The 14,627-nt window shown below is 38.1% G+C and overlaps 3 protein-coding genes and 1 long non-coding RNA gene across 5 annotated transcripts; 1 reads left to right on the top strand and 3 right to left on the bottom strand.

Moving 5' to 3' along the window:
• Positions 1-3,591, bottom strand: LOC111445918 (auxin-responsive protein IAA29-like). Of its 2 annotated transcripts, XM_023084469.1 has the most exons (6): positions 3,453-3,591; positions 3,059-3,371; positions 1,424-1,718; positions 707-984; positions 527-617; positions 1-341 (listed from the first exon to the last, which is right to left on the bottom strand). In XM_023084469.1, exons 2-6 carry the CDS (start codon positions 3,246-3,248, stop codon positions 284-286), a joined length of 912 nt encoding a protein of 303 aa, XP_022940237.1. In that variant the 5' UTR covers positions 3,249-3,371; positions 3,453-3,591; the 3' UTR covers positions 1-283. The 2 variants fall into 2 exon arrangements, with proteins under 2 accessions (XP_022940237.1, XP_022940236.1); XM_023084468.1 differs by lacking the exons at positions 3,059-3,371; positions 3,453-3,591 and having other exon boundaries at positions 112-341; positions 1,424-2,396.
• A 1,516-nt stretch (positions 3,592-5,107) lies between these two features.
• LOC111446036 lies at positions 5,108-8,862 on the top strand. Its single transcript, XM_023084657.1, has 5 exons — positions 5,108-5,498; positions 6,610-6,709; positions 7,007-7,106; positions 7,926-8,014; positions 8,132-8,862. The coding sequence occupies exons 1-5, from the start codon at positions 5,300-5,302 to the stop codon at positions 8,427-8,429; spliced, it is 786 nt and encodes a 261-aa protein (XP_022940425.1). The 5' UTR covers positions 5,108-5,299; the 3' UTR covers positions 8,430-8,862.
• Positions 7,362-9,771, bottom strand: LOC111446037. The gene is made up of 3 exons (XR_002710994.1): positions 9,453-9,771; positions 7,768-8,333; positions 7,362-7,544 (listed from the first exon to the last, which is right to left on the bottom strand). It is a non-coding gene; the product is annotated as an uncharacterized LOC111446037 (long non-coding RNA).
• Positions 9,772-9,988: 217 nt separating this feature from the next.
• On the bottom strand, positions 9,989-13,346 carry LOC111446035 (cingulin-like protein 1). Its single transcript, XM_023084656.1, has 2 exons — positions 12,985-13,346; positions 9,989-12,461 (listed from the first exon to the last, which is right to left on the bottom strand). Exons 1-2 carry the CDS (start codon positions 13,045-13,047, stop codon positions 10,176-10,178), a joined length of 2,349 nt encoding a protein of 782 aa, XP_022940424.1. The 5' UTR covers positions 13,048-13,346; the 3' UTR covers positions 9,989-10,175.
• Between the last annotated feature and the right edge of the window lie 1,281 nt (positions 13,347-14,627).

Genomic DNA, 14,627 nt, shown 5'->3' with positions numbered 1-14,627 from the left:
TTAGACACAAAATTCATCGATGAATATCCTTTAAACAAGGACAATAAATACCCAAAATCGGCCGAAAAATGTTCCTATCAATTTTAAGTACTACCATCCAATATCAATAATAATAAAAAGCAGCAATAATTTGATGTATTTTTCAGCAGACAACACAATTAAAATTGAATCTAATTCCATCAATCTTGTAACAAACATAATGAACTAAACCCTTCCACTTTATTTGGATTATCACATAATGAACTAAAAGGAAAAAGCAGCAATTTCTTAAACATTTCTTCGCTTAGTTTGATGATTGTCTTCTTATAATCTTCATGCACTGCACAGATTCTAGGAAAGCCCTGTAAACCCATCATTTCTTGTATTTAGAATCTAATCATCAGTTCATGGTGTTTATTTCTAAGTTCTAATGATTCAAACATATCAGAATCTTTGTCAAGAACATGAATTTTGGATATTTCAGCTCAGATTTGTAGTATTTTGTCAATGTTTTTAGCAAGAGAGAGGTGAAGGAAAGAGTGCTTACTGCCATGGAAGATCTTCTGCAAGCATCCAATCTCCTTCTTTGTCCTGATAGGTGAGAGTCAAGCTGTCATTGATATACCCACACTTTTGATCTGTTCATAAGAAGATATCAACTTGTTAAGTTACTGAAATTTGGGTAAGATTTCACAAACAACTTTGAAATCAGTAACTGTTCACTCACAGCAAGAATTGGAAAACATGTTGATCAAGGCGGTTTTCAGCGTCTGATAAGAGCTATACAGCCCCACATCAATCTTCCTAGCTATTGCCACTCCCTCCATCTTCACCTTCACATATTTCGGGTTAAAAACGATTCCATCGTCTTCATTGTCTTCCATCCAATAATGATTGTTCGTCTGATCAGAACCGAGTCTGTCCTGTTGCAGCTGATGCAGGTGCTTTTTCCTCCATGATTTAATGGGTGGCCACCCTACAACTTTGTTCTCCTCTCCAACATTACTGTTTTGAAAAACCGAACCAAATCATCAGATGATAACGAGAGTCTTTTTGTAGCTAGTTTTGCACTCATATACACAATTTTCTCATTAATTGCTCAATTTATTCTAATTAGTAAGCATGAAAATAGTCTAGTGTGGTTCAACACGAAAAGAATATCAATTTGTATAAATCGAGCCTAATTGTACTCTAAAATTTCAGAACAACCCTACTGGCATCAGACCAGATGTTTATTGACAGAACAAATGCATCCTAGCCTTAGAGGTCTGTTTGTACTCTATTTAAAGTTGGCCCATCTAAACATGTTTGCTTAGTTGATGAATATCGGCTATTTACGAGTCAATCTAAACATAACTCAAGTAGTTAGACACCGGTGGAAATCTCCTACCAGCATAATAACATTCTAAAATTGAAGGAAAATCATTGTATAAATGAAACTCACATGTGTATAGCACAGGAGCTTCTATGGTTGGTGTCCTTTCTGTCATCATCTTCCTTGTTAGAGCGATCGCTCCACAGCAGCAAAGACAGATCTTTAGACGAGTCTTTGCTCTTAAAGAAAGCATCTTCAAAGCCACGCTTGTGTCTACCATGGCTCGTGCTTTGTTCACACACACAGCTCCTCGGATCTGAACCAAACACATCTCTATCACATGCATTTCTGTTCAGGTCGAAGCCTCTGGTGCGATCAGGAACAGAAAGTGCTAGCTCAAGTTGAAGCTCCATTAGAATCTCTCCTGTTTTCAAATAATTCAAAAGCAATGGGATGATGATAGCACCAGCAGTGAATCGAATGGGTAGTTTTGTTTGCAACTTAGGATTATTTATATGTGTATCAATGTGGATAAGAGAGTGAGGGAGACGACAACTGGGTAGGGAGAGAGAGAGAGAGACAGAGACAACAATGGCAGTTGGGTCTGCTGAAAGAAAGGCAATGACATGGACACGTTCATAGAAATATATCATAAATCAAGTAGGCCAAGCGCCTAACTTAGTTCAGCAAAGTCCTTGATGCTCGATTATCCATGCTTTACACTTCAAAACACCATTAAATTCTAAATATAAACAAACATTATGGGTATTCAAATCCCAGCATCTTCTTCTTCTGTAATATGAACTTGATTTATTCATACTCTATTGGGACAGAAGAGACCAATTAAGTAGCTTCCAAAGTGATCTCAACAGCATACGCTGATATGCTTAAACTATCATCAACTTTTGAAGTTGGATCATGAAAGAGACGACTAAGAGCAGATTGCATTGAAGAAAATTGATCAAACCCAAAAGTTAAATATGTAAAACCTTCCATTTCTCTATACGGACCATTTTCTTGGGATTAACACATAACTTACGTGGCGAGATTCCACGTCGGTTGGGGAGTAGAATGAAATATTCTTTATAAGGGTGTGGAAACCTCTCCCTAGTAGACGCATTTTAAAAACCTTGAGGGGAAACCCGAAAGGAAAAGTCTAAAGAGGACAATATTTACTAGCAGTGGGTTTGGGCCGTTATAAATGATATCAGAGCTAGACACCAGGTGATGTACCAGCAACGAGGCTGAGCCCCTTCGAAGGTGGACACAAGGCGGTGTGCCAACAAGGACATTGGCACCGAAGGGGAGTGAATTTTGAGATCCTACATCGATTGGAGAGGAAAATAAAACATTCTTTATAAGGGTGTGGAAACCTCTCCCTAGCATACGCGTTTTAAAAACTTGAGGGAAAGCCCGAAAGAGAAAGCTCAAAGAAAACAATATCTACACTTAGGCGGTTTAAACAGGTCCAAATAATCAGCCAAATGTTGTCAAAATGAGTCATGATGCATGAACTCTGATATTCAAAGTTCCATGATAATGGGGTGTACTAAAACATTCCCTTCATCAGTTCATCCACCTCAATAATTTTCGTACTTGAGTTCCTTTCTGTCTTCCCCAATTAAAAAAAACGATTCCCTTTGTCGGAGTAGAGTTCTACTTCTACACATAATAGAAGAAAGAGAGAAATAAAGGTCACAGATTTGTCTTAGACATTTTAACAAACACCATGCATACGTTTGGTATATGTTCAGAGATCTTTACCTCGCAGCTGGCTCCAAGCGAAAAGCGTAGGCCAGCAGGGCAAGAAGTTGTCTAGAACCAAGCGGGCAAGTCCAATTGAAGTCCACGTGACCTTCAAAACCATGGCAACAAAACTGGTGTCCTCGGCAACGAGCGGCCATTGAAGACACCGAAGCGATTGGATTGGTCGTGTCGATGTCGAAGCCCGCATGGATGAACCCTAGTAGACCCCAGAAGGATGTTTACTGACAAGAAAGGCTGGCATTTGCAGGAGAAGCATATTGTACAGCTCGATCGCAATCCGCCATTGATTTTGTTACACATTTTTGAAGCCCTAGAAGAAAGGAATATATGTAATCCGAATTTCTTCAAATATTTCTTCAAATATCGTGAAGAGATCACATGAACACCAAACCTTTTTTCCTTTCTGCTCAATCATTGTTCGTTTATCTTCTTCTTCTCGGAGACATTTGATTAGGTCGGATCCCGTGATTGATCTCTCCGCATCGAGAAAGTTCTCAACTCAAATTCAATTGTTGGTAATTGAAAAAGTTCATACAAATCAATCCAAATTAAGTATTAAATTTTGATAAGTACATGGATTTATACTATTTTTTTCAAATAATTTTCCATTTTTAAATTTTGTTAAGAACTCTATCGTGTAAGAATAGGTGTATGGACCGTTCGTTCGAATCCACCAATCAAAATAAAAGGTCTCGAAGTCATCTATTTGAATCTCTGTTTCTCAACCATGTTCTTCGTAATCATCGTGGTTGCCTACAAGGTTGTAGCGAAATTAGTCGTGTTAAGGCAACAACAACGCCTCCAGACATCTTTGTCTGATCCTCGAGTTTTTGACCTTAATGTCGGTTTTGAAAATTTTTTTAGGAGTGTCGTGGGTGACATAATTATATATATATATATATAGAGAGATATAAAAAGTGAGATCGACGACACAAATGACCCACCATTAATTAAATGGTGGCGAAAGGGCTTACTGGTGGGGTAGGAAATGAAAATGTTTATGTTCAAGTAATCCTTGACTGAAAAAGACCATAAAATCTTGAGCGGTATTGATACGTTTGCATGAAATCCTACTCGATCCATCGTGTTTGGAACACATACGAGCAGTGGGACATTTTTTTTGTCGGGATCTTTTCAAACTCTCACGTCAAACACTACCTCGATCAATCAGTTGACATACTCGTAAAATGAGTTATTTGCTTGAAGAAATTATTTAAAGAGACAGTCCTAATCTATAAGACGATTTTATATGGATTGATGTATGAGAGATAAACTGCAAAAAAAAAAAAAAATAATAATAGTCAAACGGAGCGAGAAAGTCAACTCATCGAGTCTGAAATTGATTCTTGGCTTACTTTCCCTTAACCTAGTAACTTTGCACGGTGTGTTCTTTAGTCAAATCCCAATTTCAACCCATTTCTTTGTCTTATCAAAAAAACGAGCTCAAAGATGTCGTTGAAGGCTGCAAATTCAAAGAAGAATTCGATGATGCCAATGTTGGATCCCCCACACGATAGTGAGGAGAAAAAGCAATAAAAAGCTCTTATGAGGATCTGCCATGACCGAATGAGGTGTCTATGTTGCCCTCTCGTACATGACTTACACAGATACGTGTGCTCACATATAAAGTTATCGTTTGATTTCTCAAGGCTTTCTAATTGACGTATTTTTTTTTATACTTATTTTGGTGTTTAGAAGAATTTGGCGTGTATATGTATATATACATGTATATATATTTGTATATATATGTGTGTATATATATATATATGTAATTTTTTTTTAATTTGGCATGTATATATATATATATAAATAAATGAAATGGTCATAAATAGATTTAATTAAGTTTTGATGGCCAAAAAATAAAAAAAAATGGACATTATTGAATTATTTGATTTAAAGATATTAAACTTTTATTTTCCAACAATTTCAGTAAACGGCGTCGTTTCAGAGGGAGAGGCAGTTAAAGCCGGTTGAAACAGTTAGCGCCACGTAACCCAGAAATAACGGCCATCTTCTCCACGACCGTACCAGAGGCAGAAACGAAAAGAAGAGAAAAAAAAGTCAATTAAAAAAAAGAAAAAAAAAATCTTGAGGAATTGCCTCCGACAGAAGCTCCGAATGCTTCTCTTTCTTCGAAAAAAAAAGAGCCAAACCCTAAAACTCTCCTCCAACTCTCACAATCTCCATCGCCATTTTCATCTCTCCTTAATCTAAGCATCTCTCCCGTCTCCCAAATCCATGGCAATCGACGGCGTTTGCACACTCGATGTCGCCGATTTTCCGCCGCTTCCGGTGGTCGAGAAGCGTCGCCGGTCATTCTCGCTGCTCTTGTCTTCTTTGATGATTGTTGGATTCTCGAGGAAGAGTGGTTTGTATCGGCAGCTTCCGCATCAGCCTCTCGAACTCTCCGTCCTGAAATTGGATGGCTCTTGTTTTGGTAATCTTTAGTTCCGTAATCGATTCGTTTTTTTATATGATTAAGAGCAGAGGAATCTCTGGTTTTGGTTTTATTGTGTTCATCTGATTTTGAGGATGTCGAAGGTTTCTACATTGTTCTATTCTCTGTTTTTTTCCCCTTTTTTTCTTTATATGGTGTTTGGTTGGTTTTGTGTTTCTTCTATTATTGAGGATTATTGAGAAAAGTAGTCATACCACGCTGGCTTTATAGGTAAAGAATACAATCTCCATTGGTATGAAGTCTTTTGGTAAAATCAAAAGAAAAATCATGAGAGCTTATGCTCAAAGTGGACAATATCGTACCATTGTTGAGAGTCGTGATTTCTAACATGGTATGCCTTTCATTTAGACATGCCAATAGAATCCTCAAGTGTCGAACAAAGAAGTTGTAAGGTTCGAAGGTGTAGTCAAAGGTGACTCAAGTGTCGAACAAAAGGTGTACTTTGTTCGAAGACTCCAGAGAAGGAGTTGAACCTCGATTAAGGAGAGGTTGTTTGAGAGCTTCAGAGAAGGAAGACTTAGGGGAGGCTCTATAGTGTGCTTTGTTTGAGGGGATGATTGTTGAGGATTATTGAGAAAAGTAGTCTCACCTCGCTAATCAAGAGAAAGATTATGAGTTTATAAGTAAGGAATACTATCTCCATTGGTATGAGACTTTTTGGGAAAACTAAATGAAAAACTTCGATAGTTTATACTCAAAATGGACAATAATCATACTATTGTGGAGGGTCGTGATTCCTATCCTTCTTTTGCTTGGAATTTTCTTATTTAACAACAAAAGTTTATAAACTGATGCGCTAAATTTGAAAATCAAGAGAAAGATTATGAGTTTATAAGTAAGGAATACTATCTCCATTGGTATGAGACTTTTTGGGAAAACTAAATGAAAAACTTCGATAGTTTATACTCAAAATGGACAATAATCATACTATTGTGGAGGGTCGTGATTCCTATCCTTCTTTTGCTTGGAATTTTCTTATTTAACAACAAAAGTTTATAAACTGATGCGCTAAATTTGAAAAATAAGAATGTCTTCGTGCACCATCTTTTAATCTAGGAGGACTTCAATGAATTGAGATGTTTTGACACAGATATTCGAGTTAAGAGATCTGCTACTGTTGCTGAATTAAAGGGGGCAGTGGAGGCAGTCTTCAGCGACATGCCACAAGATGGACCAGGAAAGATTTCATGGTTAGTTCATTTAATTCTTTCTCATTTGATGCTTTCATTTGCTAGAAGATGGGTCGGGCGGTGTGCCAGCGAGAACGCTGAGCCTCGAAGGGAGTAGACACTAAGTGATGTGCCAGCTAGGACGCTGAGCCCTAGAGGGTGGTGGATTATGAAATCCCACATCGATTGAAAATGAACAAGTGCTAGTAAGGATGCTGGACTCCGAAGGGGAGTGGATTGTGAGATCCTACCTTGGTTGGATTGATTGGAGAAGAAAAAAAACATATTTTAACTTCTGTTCTTTATTTATTCATGGAGGCTCCATGTGTGGTGCCATTTCTGCTTATGCTATGATGGTCAGAAGTTGATTGATGATACGGGCTACATTGCAAAATTAGGCATCAAGGATGGTGATCAGGTATGCAGTTAGCTGTAGTTTATGTTGTCTTTTGTTGGGTTGATAATCATTCTGTGCTTGATGATTTAAAATTCGTGTGATGTCATGTATTGACAAGTTGTGCTCTGCGTGTAACACCCTAAGCGCCAGTAGATATTGTCTGCTTTGACCCATTACGTACCGCTGTCAGCCTAACGATTTTAAAATGCATCTGTGAGGGAGAGGTTTCCGTACCCTTATAAGGAATGTTTCGTTCCCCTCTCCAACCGATGTGGGATCTCACAATCCACCTCCATTGAGGTCCAGCGTCCTCGCTGACACACCACCTAATGTCTGGCTCTAATACCATTTGTAATAGCCCAAACTCACAGCTAGCAGTTATTGTCCGTTTTAACCCATTAGGTATCACCATCAGGCTCACAGTTTTAAATCGCGTCTGTTAGGAAGAGGTTTCCACACCTTTATAAGAAATATTTCGTCTCCCCTCCAATCGATGTGGGATCTCATAATCCACCTCCTATGGAGGCCCAGTGTCCTCGCTGACACAATCCATTGTCTGACTTTGATACTATTTGTAACAGCCGAAGCTCATCGCTAGCAGATATTGTCCACTTTAGCTTGTTAGGTACTGCCGTTAGCCTTACGATTTTAAAACACGTATGTTAGAGAGAGGTTTCCACACCCTTATAAGGAATGTTTCGTTCCTCTCTCTAACCGACGTGGAATCTCAAATTGGGATGAGGTCTGTTGTTGATCATTGTGATACATTATTGTGAATTTAGTAACCATCAGGAATGTCATTGCATATGTTCATAGAATTTCCTTGTTTCAACATATCAGCTTCAATTTGTCCGGCATGTCACAACTGGCTACAATGTTATAAGAAAGCAATCAAAGAAAGGCCAGGTTTCCCCAAAACTGCACAATAGGTAACACTAATACACATTTGTTGCTTATCAACAATGAGTTAAGCCTCATGCTGCATACAACACATTCGTTCATCACTTTTTACTGATCCTTAGATCCTTTTTGCTCTAAACAATCAGGACATCATCTCTATCAAGAAACTATGATCAGGACGATATAGAGAGTGGAAGGATTCAACATCATGGCAACAACCAACTCTTCAAACACCACGAGCCAAAGATGGTGGTCTTTTTGGGAGGGTGGTTCTCCCACATCAAGCTGGCATCTGCAGGGAAAACGTGCATCGAAAGCTTGGTTCGTTCGTCGGGAACTCGGCATAGTCTGGTTCATGGTTTTAAGAACTTAATTCAACTATGCCGCCAGAAACAAAATTATCAGAAAGTGAGTAAAAGGAAGAGATCCATCCTTGGTGTCTGAATAGATTAGGAATGATTGAAACATATACACACACATACACACAGGTCTACTAGATTGTGTTATAGTCTAATCTCTGAAGTGTTTGTTCATATCCTTATAGCAATAAGCTGTTGTAGATATTTCAGCATTCACAAAAATGGGTACCAGAATTTGTGCAGCCTAGTCAGTCGGTGATTATTGTTTTCGTGGTTGAAGACAATGATAGATATGAAGATTTGAACGTCTAACCTCAAGAGAAAGAATATAGGTCGAATACCGTTGAGGTAAGCTCGTGTTAGTATCTAGTCACGAGATTATAGATCGATATAGGAGAAGCATTGTATCAAATACTCTAGTTTTGTCTTTCTTCTTGTCATCTTCATTTTACTCTTTTGTTTGTAATGTTCTAAAATATTGGTGAATTGTAAGTAGCTTCGTTGCTGGTGTGGGTTCTAAATTCCTTGTGTTTTACAAGTTTGATGTCCTAAGTCTCTGAAAACGATAATTAATGTTTTATCTATTAAGATAAACTAAATTCATATAAACTAAAGAAATAATAATTAAAAAAAAAAAAAAAAAACCTAAATGGGTATAGTTTTGCAATCGGCAATTGCTGAGTAAAACTTCTCAAAGATCTCCAGTTAAATTGATTATAATTCAAAATTTTAACTTAGTCGTAATTGTAGAAGTTTCATTATTGACATGTTAGAGGAATGTATGCTTCGACACTCGAGCGGGTGAGTTTCGGGTTGGCAATTGGTCACTGGATATGTTTAAAGGAAGCATTCTGAGACCCCGATTTGAATGGCCTCATAAAAAAGGAGGTGCTTGGGCTACGAGAATGATTTGGTGGATCCTTGAAACAGCCCAAGTCCACCGCTAGCAGATATTATCCGATTTATCCATTTTAAAACACGTCTGTTAGGAGAGATTTCTGCATTCAAATACTTTGTTCTCTTCTCCAACCAACGGGGGATCTCACAGTCCTACCCATTCACTTTCTCATGGTCAAGTTCCCTGGGATTCTCTCTTTCTTTTACATACATGACCGGTCGAGGCAGTTAATTTCAGCACTTGAGTAACAACATCTTGAGGATTTTCACTGGTCAGTTAGACCAGTTTTGATAGCATTTGGGCAGCAATGAAGCTGGGATTTGCATTTGAGAAGAAAGTGAAGGTCAGAATGCCAATAATCCAGCTTGGATTCCTCCACCTGTGAAGAACATTCTTTACACAGATGGCATTGGCACGGTCGCTTGATGATTCCATGGCCAGTTCGTTGTTCCATCAGCTCAAAAGCATGCCAAGTTATCTGGCTAGATTATCTTTACTCCCAGCTCCATGTCAATGGCCCTGTACAGTTGTGAAACAAACAAACAGTAAGAATGTGATGTACAGAAGAACAGTATGTTGTTTGAATAAAACTGGTCATATGTTTACAGTAAAAAGAGGTTTTACTATATGCCTTTTATGTTGTCTGGTGGATGGGGCCAGGCCTTGGACGCTGAGACGGTACCAATTTTGCTACTAAATCACAAGTTCAGCCTCAAAATTGAATTTTAAAAAGCATTTTAAAAGAAAGAAGAAACCAAATCAAATTTCTTGTACTACAATTTTAGAAGACCTTTTGAACGGCAGCAGAATTGCTTCTACAAGGTAAAATCATCAACTGAATTAGCTTGAGATGGAAAAATTATACCAAATCTAAGCAATATTTACAAAAAAAGAAAGAAAAAAAACTCCCTTTATTCATGTCGATAATCTCCATTAATCCGCATTACCAAATATACCAGCCTCCTTCAAGAGCTGTTCAGTTAGAGATGAAAGATGGGTAACTTCCAGCTTCACTTCATTCAATCTTTGGTTATAATCGAGCATGTTTGTTCGGGTATCGATATCGATGACGACGATGTCGTCGTTGTGTTTAATGCTACTTGAATCAGTATCAGCCTTGAGGCTTTGGCTAGCTTTATTCAGAAGCTCTCGACTCATGTCCGTAAGTTTCTGAAGAGCATTGGTTGCTGCTTCAACCTCTAGTTGAGCAGCTTCAACTTGAAGCCTTTCAATTGCCAAGTCCCCAATGTTGTTGCCCTCCTCTCCAACGCCGTCTTGTGCCAAAGCGTAGAGATTTTTCAGATCCTCAGCTTCTCCATCCATTTCTTCCTTAATCTTCTCAAATTCTTTCTCCTTTGTATCTAATCTTTTGAGAACCATTTTTAGTTCCTCATCTTTAACAGTCAGGGCCCTTTCTGCAGCTAGAATTTCCATTTCTTTCTGTCTCAAGCTTTCCTTGGTGAGCTCTAGCTCGGTTTCGAGCTGTTTCTTCTGCAATCTCATGTTATCTTTAGGTTTCTTGAATAACTGCTGCTGTAGGTTGTTGCTCAGATCATCATTTAGTTGCAAAACATCATAGTCCTTATCTTTGATTGAGATCACTAGCTTATTTGTGAGATCCACAATCTGTTCTACCATGGCTTCTGCTTCAGAAACTTTCAGCTTTGTGTCGTTTAATTCGTTTTGCATTATCTGAACACATTCATCTTTCTCTTTCAGCATAGCAGTTGTCTGATTGAGCTGGGTCTCTTTACTACTCATAAGCGATTGTAGCTCAGCAATTTCCTGGTTTAATTGCTCAATTTTCTTTTGTGCATCAAGTATTTCCATGTCTTTCTCCTCCAATAGAAGTTGAAGTGAAACCTGTTCGGATTTCAAATGCTGGATTTCTAACTTGGCCTCGACCAACTCCGATGCTTTCTTTTGAAGGAGATTGTGGGTTTTCTCAAACTCAGTATTTTTATGCTCCAGCTCCTTCTGTAGACGTGATTTCTCCTCAGTTGCTTGCTGGAGAGAGGATCTTTCTCTCTTCAGCTGCTGTTGCAACTCATCAGTAAGCTTCTTTTCCCTAAACAAGTCACGTCCAAGCTCCTTGTTCTTAGCCTCAGCGACCCTATGCTTCACTCTCTCACTCTCTACTTCTATTTGAGCATCTTTTAAACTTGACATATATGCATTGATGATCTTCTTCTGTTCTTCAAGTTCTGCCATTTTCTTCTCAAGAAGACCTTCTTGTTCTTCTGTTTTCTTTCTGGATGACACAAGAGACTTCTGAGAGGAAACCAACTCACGTTTTACATCGGTAAGAAGCTTCTTCGTTCGGTTGGAGTCATTCATAGTTTCATTCCTCTCTATTGCTTTTGCAGACGCTTCGTTTCTCAGTTTTTTCAGTTCTTCACGTTCTAACAACCATTCCATGGTTCTCTTCTCCAAATTTTTCTCTGCAACTTCCAGTTTCTCTTCTTCAAGTTTATGAAGCTTTATGGAAATTTCCAGCTCTTTTTCTTTCTCTAGAACAGCCTTTTTAAGCATTTGCAGCTCAACTTCTTGTCTTTTCACTACATCGTTAGCGTCATTCAGAAGCTGGGACTTGGATTTAAGTTCAGAATCTGTCTTAACAGCTTCCTTACTCTTCTTAACCAAATCAGCTCTCATTTTATTCAACTCATCTTGTTTCAGAGCAAGGGCAGATTCAGCTGCAGCAATCCCCTCGTCTTTCTCTCTAATTTGAAGTTTCAATTCATCTATCTGTCTAGCTTGAGAAGCTAGGTTTAAATTTGCCTGCTTAAGCTCATCTTCTAATTCTTGCTGTTTATGATAAGCAGCAGTAATTTCTTCCTCCTGCTTCTTCAACTTCTCCCTCGCATTGTTTAATTGGCTTCGTTCTAATAGAACTGTTCTTTCTGCATCTTGTAGATCTTCTTCCTTCTTTTTCAACACTGCCAATGCAGCCTGAAGATCCGACTCGAGATTTTCGAGACTGAGTCCTAACCAAACATCTTGTGGAAAGTGAGGATCTTTGCTTACATGTTCTTCCAATCTCTGTGTCTGGGCAAACAATCTCTCCAGAAGCACTTTTGCTTCTTCACTTGCCCCGCTGTCGTTTGACTTGCAGGTATTCAGCACTGACTGGAAAACCTTCAGTGACTGAGATCTTCTTCGCCGGGTTGTGATAGATGCAAGTTTTGTCTGATTCCTACCGAAACTCAGAGATGACCTCTGGACAGAAAATAAAATGCAACAGTGAGTAACAGTTTCGGAAGATTCCAGTGAGATAATAGAGAAAATCATGACTACCTAGTTCATTTACTTCCAACAAGATACATGACGTGATAAAATATAGCATCAGCAGGATGAAAGAAGAATATTCCCATAGCTAAGAGAAGAGCATGGATTGGCAAAAAAAAAATACATACTATGCTCTATAAATCTTTATCATTCAAGAAGTTAATCTCTCTCAAAATCATTCGACAATAATCCAGTACCGATATCAAAATGTAATACTACAACAACAAGAAGTAAAAAATGCTCCAAATTCTATTTCAATCTTCATCGGTTCAAGAAGTTCATCTCTCTCCCAATCACATCTCTAGTGACTTCTCAACGTCAACAAAAATAAAAGATCCTAAAAAAACTCGAGGAAGTTTCAGGCCATTAAACTCAATACCGAAAACAACATCGAATTTCACAAACTTAACAAACAATTATAGAAAAAGATGCGGAACCAGATTAGAAAGAGAACCTTGGAATGGCAGAGAGAGCAAGAGGCGGAGATGTGGAGATGAATAGCCGCCGTAGACGCCATGGAACGCCGGTGAAGCACATCCGTGCACAAACAAAGACGACTTGTTGTTCGTTGCCAAATCCAATCAATCTAACAAACACATCAAAGTGAAGATAGATTTCAGTCTCACGAGACAATCAACTCGAGCCCAAACTTTCCTGCCAGGTCAGGGAAAAGCGCGGCGGAAGAGAATCACAGAAGCAAATGAGCGGTTGAATTGGAGACAAAAGCAAATGAAAGGAGGGAAAAAAAGGAACGGAAAAGAAAAAGGCGAAATGGCGCACGTTAGTATATGCTAAATTACGCACCTCTGGACTTCCTGGGATTTTCTAATACGACGGGTTTGTTACGTGACGGAGCTCTAATAGCGAGGACTGGTAGTTGCCCGAACCACTGAAATAGCGCCACGTGGCATGGTTATTATGGAAATTTATTAGTAGTTCTATAGATTAATATTAATAAGATAACTGATAACCGATAAATTTTTAGTCCTTCCTTCCCGTTATGAAATTTAATTTATAAAGAATATTTTAAAGCTGATGTGATTGACAATGAAATTAGAATTTATTCTAGGAAACTTTTCCAACAAATTAAAGAGAATATAGATTTTCGATAATTTTTAATATCGGGATTATAAATTTTTTCACCTCGACTAATATTTATTAAATAATGAATTCAATTCAATTGTGTCACCCCTAGAACTATAAAAACGGGTCAAGGTAGATTGTCCTACAAGCTTCTGGTACACTTGTTACAGTTTTGACTACCCAATAATCAATTTGGTCCCGAGGCAAGGAATAACCCGTTACATCAAAGGATGTAGTCAATACAGCCAAAACCACACCTGTAACCAAGTCAATTCACGAGGTTTTTTAAATCCACCAGTAAGATACACGTGAAATACGTGCAGGATCATCATTAAGACCATTATACTTGTCGACCATCTATGAACTGATCAAATTAACCGACCAATGTTAGCTTCCGACATTATATATTGAACAAAAGCAAAAGCTTTAGTAAGGGTCTGACATAGTAAAAAGTCACAGCAAACTCTGTAGCTACTTGTACTAAAAAATATTTACTTATTTCGAGAGATTTGCAATTGAATTTTTTTAAAAATTATTATCCAAATACTTTAGGTTAAAAGTGGTTGAGAATAAAGAATAAAAAGAATTATCGTAGAATTAAATAAAATTATAATAAATATATGTATATCCAGTTGTATTATAGGACTTTTTTTATTTGTTTATTATTTTTTACAATAAGTTCTAATTGATTCAATTTAAGTCAAACTAATTTATGGAAACCGGCCAGTTGTGCGGGCCTCCCGCTGGGGCCCGCTATGCCAAAAGCAAGAGAAATTCCATCCCTCACTGTCCTTTTTTTGCCCCCATATAGCCACACAGAAGGGACATGGAGACGTAAAAAAGAACATTCTATCAACTTGTTTCGACCTAGGATAATAAGCTCATGAACGTATTCTTACTTCACCGTCGAGAAACAAAAGAAGACTTCTATCTCCAAGTTTAACTCAGACGTACCTCGCTTCTTTTTAGGTGTGAAGCAGTGTCCAACCAAAATACCTAATAAGCATTACCCTT

Source organism: Cucurbita moschata, unplaced genomic scaffold (genome assembly GCF_002738365.1).
Source record: "Cucurbita moschata cultivar Rifu unplaced genomic scaffold, Cmos_1.0 Cmo_Scf00008, whole genome shotgun sequence".
NCBI classification, from domain to species: Eukaryota; Viridiplantae; Streptophyta; class Magnoliopsida; order Cucurbitales; family Cucurbitaceae; genus Cucurbita; species Cucurbita moschata.
This window is presented reverse-complemented; position numbering and strand designations above follow the sequence as displayed.

Bases quoted from the DNA above. Each gene is read 5' to 3' on its own strand.
- LOC111445918 (XM_023084468.1), bottom strand. From the start codon at position 1,947: ATGATATATTTCTATGAACGTGTCCATGTCATTGCCTTTCTTTCAGCA. The intron at 618-706 runs GTGAGTGAACAG...TCTTATGAACAG, and splicing joins CATGTTTTCCAATTCTTGCT to ATCAAAAGTGTGGGTATATC. The intron at 342-526 runs GTAAGCACTCTT...ATGGGTTTACAG, and splicing joins GCAGAAGATCTTCCATGGCA to GGCTTTCCTAGAATCTGTGC.
- LOC111446036 (XM_023084657.1), top strand. From the start codon at position 5,300: ATGGCAATCGACGGCGTTTGCACACTCGATGTCGCCGATTTTCCGCCG. The intron at 6,710-7,006 runs GTTAGTTCATTT...TTATTCATGGAG, and splicing joins GGACCAGGAAAGATTTCATG to GCTCCATGTGTGGTGCCATT. The intron at 7,107-7,925 runs GTATGCAGTTAG...TCAACATATCAG, and splicing joins GCATCAAGGATGGTGATCAG to CTTCAATTTGTCCGGCATGT.
- LOC111446035 (XM_023084656.1), bottom strand. From the start codon at position 13,047: ATGGCGTCTACGGCGGCTATTCATCTCCACATCTCCGCCTCTTGCTCT. The intron at 12,462-12,984 runs GTTCTCTTTCTA...TTTTCTGTCCAG, and splicing joins GCTCTCTCTGCCATTCCAAG to AGGTCATCTCTGAGTTTCGG.